The sequence below is a fragment of the Protobothrops mucrosquamatus genome, unplaced genomic scaffold, assembly GCF_001527695.2.
Source record: "Protobothrops mucrosquamatus isolate PMUCROS unplaced genomic scaffold, P.Mucros_1.0 scaffold_201, whole genome shotgun sequence".
Lineage (NCBI taxonomy): Eukaryota > Metazoa > Chordata > Lepidosauria > Squamata > Viperidae > Protobothrops > Protobothrops mucrosquamatus.
Window position 1 is genome coordinate 729,254 of NW_015386277.1, and position 10,030 is coordinate 739,283.

The 10,030-nt window shown below is 34.2% G+C and overlaps 1 protein-coding gene across 2 annotated transcripts in view; it reads left to right on the forward strand.

Annotated features, from left to right (window-relative positions):
• Positions 1-2,946, forward strand: part of FBXW7 (F-box and WD repeat domain containing 7) — a 52,639-nt gene extending 49,693 nt beyond the window's left edge. For both annotated transcript variants that reach the window (XM_015825711.1, XM_015825705.2), the window contains exons 10-11: positions 709-919; positions 2,623-2,946. In XM_015825711.1, coding sequence (XP_015681197.1) covers positions 709-919; positions 2,623-2,891 — 480 coding nt within the window. In that variant the 3' untranslated portion in view covers positions 2,892-2,946. The remainder of the gene's footprint in view (positions 1-708; positions 920-2,622) is intronic.
• Positions 2,947-10,030: the final 7,084 nt, after the last annotated feature.

Genomic DNA, 10,030 nt, shown 5'->3' on the forward strand with positions numbered 1-10,030 from the left:
TAGAGAATTTTAAATTGTGTTGACTTTTAATTCAGCTAATCATTGTCATTTTTAGTTAAATATAGTTGAGAATATAGTTTGTTTTATCATTAGTAACCCATATCTACTAGCTTTCTTTTATAAAAAGGACAAATGCTTCCAATTTGAATGCTTTTTGAAATCTAAATATGACATAGGAATGAAAGAAAATATGCATTAATGTGGCCTATATTGTAGTATGCCTTTCCAACATAGAATTTATAGGTGAGCAGGAATGGTTTTCAGCCTGTTAGTAGATATTAGAAAATAAGTCTTGCACCTTGTTTAAATCATATTAAACTTAAATATATGGGAATAATTTTCACAATGATAACATTGTTCCAGGTTTCACCTCCTCCTATAAATAATGGAGGCACATATGCTCCAAATTATTTTTATGATGAAAAGTTACTCCATGTCACAAAATTGACTTCTTGTTCCAAATGAGTAGGAAGTAGTTTCCTGAAGCAAAATACTTATCCTTAGCAAAAAAAAAAAATAATTTTGGTAACTTTGGGATGGCATACATTCTCTTTAATATGTATTGAACTTGGTAATATCAGACTATTCACAGATTGTATCAACTTATTCTGAAGAGATAAAACTGTGAAATGAATTAGGCAACTAAGAATAATCACAATTTGGGGAAAATATAAATACGTTGATATATGTAAACTTCTTTTCTCATAGTTTGATGGTATCCATGTGGTGAGTGGATCTCTTGACACTTCAATCCGAGTTTGGGATGTGGAAACAGGAAATTGCATTCACACATTAACAGGTCACCAGTCATTAACAAGCGGAATGGAACTCAAAGACAACATTCTTGTGTCTGGGAATGCAGATTCCACCGTCAAAATCTGGGATATCAAAACAGGACAGTGTTTACAGACATTACAAGGTAAAATTTCACAGCCACGTGTAACTCATGAAGTGTTTCAATACTAATCTATATACATGTACATATGAAATGGTTTAGAAATAAATGTTCAGATTGCTTAAAGTATTTTAATGCTTCATTATTAAATCATCAAGATGGATTTTGTGGTTTGAGATATTTTTCTTCAAATGGTCAAAACAATCCAAGGATTTTGTTTAATGCTTTCAAAGCTTTTATAAGGGTATACGCTTCATGGAAGGAAAAATCGTATTGCATAATTTGGAAAGCAAGGTTAAACAAACTGTGAATATTTATATAAGAATTCCTACCACAGAACTATACAGTAGTTTTAGGTCTGCCAACCTGACCCTTGGCTATTTGTATGCCTCTGAAATTGAACATTCATTAAAGAATTTTAAGCAGATTTTGGGAACAGGAAAAATTGCTGGCCTCTCAACTAAAATGACTGATATCTATACTAAAGCATTCTGTGAGGAAAATAATCTGAGACAACATATTTCAATTTTTTGAATTTTTATACTCCCCCCTCATAAATAAAATCTGCAGGAACTGCATTTTTAAATAATAGAATAAAATTTCCAAGGAAAGTATCTTTGGTGGCTTAGCAAAATTTTAATGCTGCAGCAACAATTAAATACAATTAATTATATTCAGTCTGATGTGAGTTTCTTATAGAATAAGACCAAAACAAAACCTATACAATATTTTTTCCAAATAATTTTATTAAAGCTTTGAATAAATGAATTAAAGATAATAGAAGCTGGAGGGGGGGGAGAGAATTGCAGGAAAAATAAATGTATAAAGAAATTATTTTCCTCCCCTAAGAAAACAACTTCTGCTTTGTGGCAAATGTAAACAATTCTCTAATCTCCTTACCTTCTCTTAGCTAATATAAAACTCTTCATCCCATTACCCATTTCTTAATAGCAGATCAGATAAGTAACATCTTCAATTCAGCTATCAGCAAAAATATCCATTCAGATATCCATTTTAACATTTTAACATTAATTAACATATATAAAACTGAACATTCCGCAACTCACCTCTTAATTATAACAAAATCCATTTAAAAGTCATGAAATTATCCCAACATCATGCTATAAACAAAATAAAAAAACAAGCTTAACTTTACAAAAAGGAACCATTACCCCTTTACAAAAGATAAATTCTAGTGCACACTACTCCAAATAACATCTTATCTCCAAATATACATTCATATATCCCCTCTATTATCAGATCATCGTTTCACCAGTCTAAAATAATCCCAGTATCCTAATACAGAGAAAAATCTAAAGATAAATGTATCAGCAATAAATAAATTTTGCCTTTTTTGAAACAAAAATCTTCAAATGTCCTTATTTTAACCAAAGAAAATAGTTAAATGTAAAACCAGTGCAAGTACTATAAAATTAGTACCACATAAATTATAATTTAATAAATTCTCTGATGGTATTCCACGCTGGAGGTCATTAGCGGACTAGGAGAAAGAACTCACCTCCACCTGGGTTTTAGCTCATTTAATCTCCCTCCCTCATCTAAGAAACAGACATGAGGAACCCTCCCCCCCCCCGAGTCAGATATGACGGGGCAAGAGAAACCTTTACCTTTATAGAGAAATACGGTATAATGTTTGCGGGGCTAGTTTAGTAGACCCTGATGTTACTTTTTTTGCTAATTTAATTTTGAATTATTATTTGCTTTAGGTCCCAACAAGCATCAGAGTGCTGTGACCTGTTTACAGTTCAACAAGAACTTTGTAATTACCAGCTCAGATGATGGGACTGTAAAACTGTGGGACTTAAAAACGGGTGAATTTATCCGAAATCTAGTTACATTGGAAAGTGGAGGAAGTGGAGGTGTTGTATGGCGGATCAGAGCCTCCAACACAAAGCTAGTGTGTGCAGTTGGAAGCCGGAATGGGACTGAGGAAACCAAGCTGCTGGTATTGGACTTCGATGTGGATATAAAGTGAAGCTTGAAAAAATTATTTTGTCCAGAAATGCAAATGATGTTCTTGTCCTTTCTCCCCCCCCCCCTCTACAAAAAGGAAAAAAAACAAAACCCTTGTCCTTGGTGGTGCAGGATGTTGGCTTGGGGCAACAGATCCTAAAGACCTACAGGCTACAAAAGAGAAGACACACAATTGAAAACTGTAACTGACAAAAGAGGCATTTGCTTTTCTCTTTACATCAAAGACTTCACCTTGGAAAGGGCCAGCTTTGCAAAATGTGACTTTCTGTATCAAGCCAGGTGCAATTTTTTTTCTTTTCTGTTTTCCTCTCAATGCTCACTGAGCTTTGTTGAGATGTAGAAGTTGTTACAATTCTTGTTAATCCTGTTCTTTTACTCTACCTTATTCTAGAAAGGAGATTCATATCTCCATTATCAGTTATTGTCTTTCAAACAAGACAGCATCTGGGAAAGCAGAGTCCTTTGTGTATGGAAAAGCTAAACTTACTGTGAATTGTTTTGTACAGTTTTACAGCTTTTTTTTTTTTTTTTTTGCCAACCATTGCCAATGTCAATCACAGTATTAGTCTTCGTTGATCTCTTTTACTCTTGCCTCCATCTACGTTCTTCAGTGCATAAGTTACTCTGAGGTGGCAAATTGTCCTGGATTTGAAGATTTCTCAGATGGATTTAATATATGATGCTGGTGCTAGAAGTAGGTCTTCAATTATGGGATTGTTGTCCCAGCCCTGTACTGTATTCCCAGTGGCCAAACTTATTTATGCTGCTAAATGAAAGGAAAAAAAAATATTTTTATTTTTTTTCTGCTGTGACGTTTTAGTCCCAGACTGAATTCCAAATTTGCTCTAGTTTGGTTACAGAGAAGAGACTTTTTTGCCACTGAAACTTGAGCCAACTGTGCCTCTAAGAGGCTGTGAATGGAAAAGTTTCAGACAATGTAGAGTGAAGTTTGCTTGCAAGTAAAGAGAGTGTGTGTGCAACGCTTATTTTCTTTTTTCTTTTTTTTTCTCTTTTTTTCTGGGCAAAAATTAAAATACATTCCTTAGAACAAAGCTCTTGCAGCCTGTTCTGTGGGGAAGTTTCTTTGTGAGGGCTGTGGTGAATGGAATAAACAGACACGAAACTGACAATATATTTAAAAAATAATTCAAAAGTGAAAACAAAATTGCTAGTCGGTTGTAGTGTTTTACAAAATTTGAGAATAGCTGTTACAGTTGGGTGAGTAACTGACAAAGCAAAAATGCTTCAGTTTTTCTGTTAAAGTTGTCATATAAAAAAAGAATGCAATTGTCAAATTGATTTGCCTCATTCTCCAAGAGCCACAACTCAAGTTGAACTGTGAAAGTGGTTTAACACTGTATCCTAGCTGATCTTTTTTTCCCCTCCTTTTTTGGTTTATTTATAGTCTGTTTCTTTTAAAGAAATCAGATTTCAGTTTGTTAATTTTAGATATGTAACAACCTGACAGGATGGAGGAAAAACTTTTAAAGGGATTGTGTCTATGATTTGATTCACTTAGAAATTTTATTTTCTTATAAATTAAGTGCAATAAAATGTGTTTTTTTCATGTTAAAAAGTCTTTCTACTAATGATTTAATACTGCAATATTCCCAAATATGGATTGAATGTAGCTTTACGAAAGCATTTATCCACCTGTGTGATAGGATAAACATACAAATTTTGAATTGACTTTTCAGATTTCCAGCAAAATCCTAATTTCCCTGGTTGTTAGAATCTATTGAAAAACATTTTTGATTCCATGTTTTGAAGGAATTGTAGCAACAGTTCGATTTTATAAATATAAGCAGCCTACAGTAAGTAAAAGTAAATAAGGTATTGAATATGTTACTGCAAGAACTACACACACATGGACTGAACAATAAGGACTCTGCTTTTAGGCAATTAGAACAAAAACAAAAAAAACTTAACCAAAAGCACCAAAAATATGTCTATAAACTGGAAAGGTAGGATATTGACAGGGCAAATATGGTTCAGTATTAGTCATTGCAAAGTGATGTGTGTTACTACAAAAAAAGGGCTAATTTCATAATTGGTAATGCAATTGGTAATGAATAAGAAAGAAATATTGGAAGCAAAACTGGTAGGTCAATGAAAAACAAAGCAGTCTGCAGCTTCTGTGCAAAGAACAAATATTTTGGAGGTAAGTAGAAATGGAAATAAAACAGTTTTCATTACACATTTAACCAGATCTAGAATAGTTATTTTAAAATACTGAGCTATTATAGAGAAAATTGCAAAAAGGCAAAATAATCAATAGAGTGCACTATCATTGCTGCACTATGATACTTGGAACTTGGGGGCTTTTTGGATTAGAAAAGGGGCAGCAAGCAAAGGGACAGGAAATTTCACATGATTAGAAAATTGGTATGTAGAATGCTTTTTCTCTCGATAAGTAGAATAAAACATGGGATCATTAACTGAAGCTGCATTCTGGACGATTCACGATCGATGAAAACAACAGCTTCTTTGCATCATGAGTTTTAATAACAGCTACCAAAAGGAAGTTACAATTCATGGAGAATAACTCTATTAATGGTTTTCGTTTATTACATAATAACTCTATTAATGGTTTTTGTTTATTACATATAATAAGTTGATATATTGCTTATTGCCTAAGACTCAAAGATGTTTATAATAAATGAACAGCAAAATACACTTCACAGAATCTCTGTCAAACTAAAAACTGCCCTATCACCAAATAGGGTAAATGTCCTACAAATTTAGTAGTCACCTAGGAAATAATGGGACATTCCTCACCATAGGAGGCCAAATATTTGGAATCTAGGGGGACCACCAAGAAGAAGGTCTGTTGGCAGATTCCTATCCTCCACATTTCATAATGGGTGACATCCTTCAGTATTCCTTTTTTTTTTAATACTTAAGGTGGGCTGACCTATACCATGAGAATGAACATCATATATTTCTTCTAGTTACTAATTATTAGAAAATTATAATAAGGAAATACTAAAATCTGTAATTCAGAAACTTGTGTCAATAATATGCAGTTTAATGAAAAATAAGGACAAGGTAAAGAGTACAAAGTAAATAGAAATATGAAGAATAAAGAGTTCCATAAGCTTGCCATTGTTTTTTTCACTCGGGGAAAAATCATCATACAATATCTAGGAAATAAAATAGAATCTACCACAAGAAGCAAATTCATGGAGATGCGAGGAAAATGTCTACAGACGTGTAGCAAATAGTTGGAATGTTGCATTAAATTAACAAATGTTGATTAAAACACTACAATATAATATTTAAAATTCTTTCAACACTTCCTACATGCATACACACACATGAATTAATTGGAATAAAGCAATTACTCGATATTATGATATCCATGTAAGGTCTATAGACCCCACTAGGGAAAATTATTTCACCACAGTCTAATTTGTCAGTTGAGCATAAAGGTATAAAGAACAGTATTTTCTTTTGTTCTATTAGCAGTGTTCTTCCTTCCGGTTTTGTCATTGAAAATTTTTTGAAACTGAATAAGCAAGGGTAGAAACAAAGATCAAAATAAATGTAAGTCACTAATGCTAACAACAGGTTTTATGTATAAACACACATACAAGTTCTTGCAGAATTATTTAAGGGACAGACCTAGGCTAGATGCAGAAATTGAATGAATCTTAAGGACAGGAAAATGCATGTTAATACGGTGATTTCACTGTGATTCCTACCTTCCTGATAATATCAATTCATACAGAATTTTCACTAGCCTAATGCAATTAGATACTTTATGTAAGCTTTCTTATAGTAGTTACCAAACTATAATTTTAGGCTTTCCAAATTCCCAATAAATAGTTAAATCTTAACTGAATTTGAATCCGAAAAGGCATAAAATGTTTGATTATACTTTAGAAAAATACTGTGTGGGGGTGAAGGTTTGTTCTCCAAGCTTGTGGGTTGGTTTCCGAACATTTTGTTACCAGGCTAGGTAACATCTTCAGCGGCATTTAGGGGATGTCTGTGTTAGTGCTCTTCAGGTGTGCATGTGTCAAGTGAGGGTCTTGTGATGAGTTAGAGTCTTGTGATGGGGAGGTTACTACAGGTCAGGGTTGTTAGAGGGTGTGAATTATCAGTGGGTCAGGGATGGGTCATCGGTGAGAGGCTGGTGATGGGTCATCACATGACTCTCACTTGACACCTGAAGTCCTTATAAATAGAAGAGCACTGACACCGACATTCCTTAAATGCCGCTGAATATGATACCTAGCCTGGTAACGAAACATTCGGAAATCAACCCACAAGCTCAGAGAACGAACCTTCACCCTCATCCTACACCCGAGCTACAGATATTCATCACTATTGCAAATAAATTCTGTTTCCTAGCAGGCACTGATACCAATATTCCATAACAGTATCAGGTTCCCAAAAATTATAAATACTAATCAATTTCATTGTTTAGATGAATAAATATATACACAAGCTATCTGCTGGAAACTGCTACACTAAAAGTTCTAAAGTGGATTTAATTTGGGAAAATCTTAAATTTCAAAAGTCTTTTATTCAATGTACTGCCTTTCTGGCTAAGTGTGGAGGTAAAAATTGTATTTCAATGCTATCTTCACATTTCAAAGTTGCTTTAGTTTTATTCCCAATAAACCTATTTTTTGGCCAAAAATACAATGTGCCTTTTAAAATTCTTGAATGTGGATGTCTGCATTTAACCTGACATTATGTCACTTGTTGGTTTGATATTTCAGCAAGCACAGAATATATACATGGAATAAACTGACAGTTTGGAGAATGTATAACAGCTGACCTAAAGCAGTAACTCTTGGATATGTCTATAAACAGTTAGTTGTTATCAGTCTGATATTCATTTCAGTAGTGTAATGAAATTCAGATTTTATATTATATTAGGTCATTGAAATGGATTAATATGGTAATTTTAAGCTTTGTGGCTTCATGATTCTTACCTTTGCATGTATTTTTTTACACACAATGTTTTTGAAGTATATGTTGCTAATTTAAAACCGTTGTTTAATGGACTGCGAACTGTGTGATATAGTTAATGGTTTATGAGATTATTTTGCTTTGACAAAGTCAATTTTGCTATTTAAAATGAGATCGAACATATAAAAGTCTCTCCTTATGCCAGTTGCATGCAATATACAGGAATCTTTCATTTTCATAATTACCACCAGTCAACTGCAAAAAGCAACTTTCTTTGGAACAGATTATATTCTGCAATGATACCTTTAAAATTATTAAAAAATCTACTATCCCAGATCCTTAGGAATGACAAATCTATCTGGCTGACTGTGTGACAAACCATAATAATTTATTAAATCTATATACTCATAATGACTCTGGGTGGCAAGAATGTAAAGGTGGAACCAGTGAAGTGAATATTTATGACTACCATTGAACTTTAGCTTCTAGTGAATTACTGATAAGATGGTAGGTAGGTAAGTAGGTAGATATATATATATATNGCCGCATGGAACAGATGAGTTTTCAGGGCTCGGCGGAAGAGGCGCAGGTCCGCAATTGTACGTAGGTCGGGGGGCAGGTCATTCCAGAGGGCAGGAGCTGCCACAGAGAAGGCTCTCCCCCTGGGGGTCGCCAGCCGGCACTGGCTGGCCGACGGTATCCTAAGGAGGCCCTCTCTGTGGGAGCGGACTGGTCGAAGGGAGATATTTGGTAGGAGATATTTGGTAGATGAAGAGATGAAAGAAAAAGGAAGAGAAAAAAGGAAAGAGAAAAACGAAAGAAAAAGAAAAGAAGTAGGAAGTTTCCATCTTCAACTATGGAAGCTCACTGAATGATCATTTCCTTCTCAGCTCAGTGGCTGTAGGGAAAAATAGGAAGAACCCTCTGTGCACCACTGTATTCTCTTGAGTGAAAGGCAAGATGTAAATCAAAATCAAATAAATGATTTTACTAATCAATTAATAATTACTATAGTTTGTATCCTAACAGAGAGTCTTGAGTTTCTTCGTTTCTTCATGGTAATAATTGTCAATGAAACCTCCGGTTTATACAAAATGGTTTCTAAAGATTTTACCTGCCAGTTATCACCTAGATCAGTGGCCCCCAACGTTTTGAGCACTAGGGACTGGTTTCGTGGAAAGAGGTTCTTTTTAGTGGACCCGAGGGAGGGTGGTTTCACGTGCTGCTTGCATCCCACGGATGGGGCTTCGCTTATTTGCACAGCCCAGTTTCTGTCATGCCACAGACTGGTGCGGGTCCAGAGACCGGGGGTAGGGGACCCCTGACCTAGACCATTAATTTTTCCTTTTTGTAAGCACAGATTCTTGCCAACTTGAAGCATGCATTTAAAGAACATTTTTTCTATCCATTTAATTTTAACAACTATTGGACATCCTACAGCATTCCATATCAAGTAACACAGATAGAGAAATTGCTGGTGCTATAGTTTCAAGGCATCTTTGATGATATTGGTTATTATTTAAGTCTGAACATACAATTGGATTGCTAGATAACAATGTTTATATATGAATACCATTAGTTGTACATAGAATCCATAACACTTGGGAAGTTTGGTAAAATTAACGGCCTTCCAATAGTTAAAATAAGGAGTTATGATACACTTGATCTAGGCATAAGAAATAGCACTTCCAATTTAGGTTTTTCCAGTACCTGTTCTGATTTGGCAGCTGAATTAGATTAATATAACTTAAATGGAAGAGTTTTAAAAAGTGTACAATAGAGAAGACACATAAATAAGGCAATCTTTCACGCTTATATTATACAAAGCTTGCTTTTTGCTTGCTTGTTTACTAATTTAGGTAATGTTTAGTTGGCAAATATCTTATAACTGTTTGCCAGTATGAAAGCAAAAGCAAGTGGGCTGGGGTAGGAGACAATTATAAAACTTAAAATGAGTATTATTTTAAATGCAACTTAAAAAGCTGATAATCGTTAAATGTGTCATGTCTGCCAAGGAATGAAAGCTTTTTCCTTCCTTCTAGATATTGGTAGTGAAGATACAAGGCAAGACATATGGTAAGGTTATTTCAAAAATAAAAGTACTTTGCAAGGAAAATTAATTTCCTTTTCAAATATTGGACTTTTAAGGTGATAGTGTCTAGAAAAAAAGCCTCTGATAGTGATCTCTTATCAATTAAGCAAGAAATAGGGCCTATT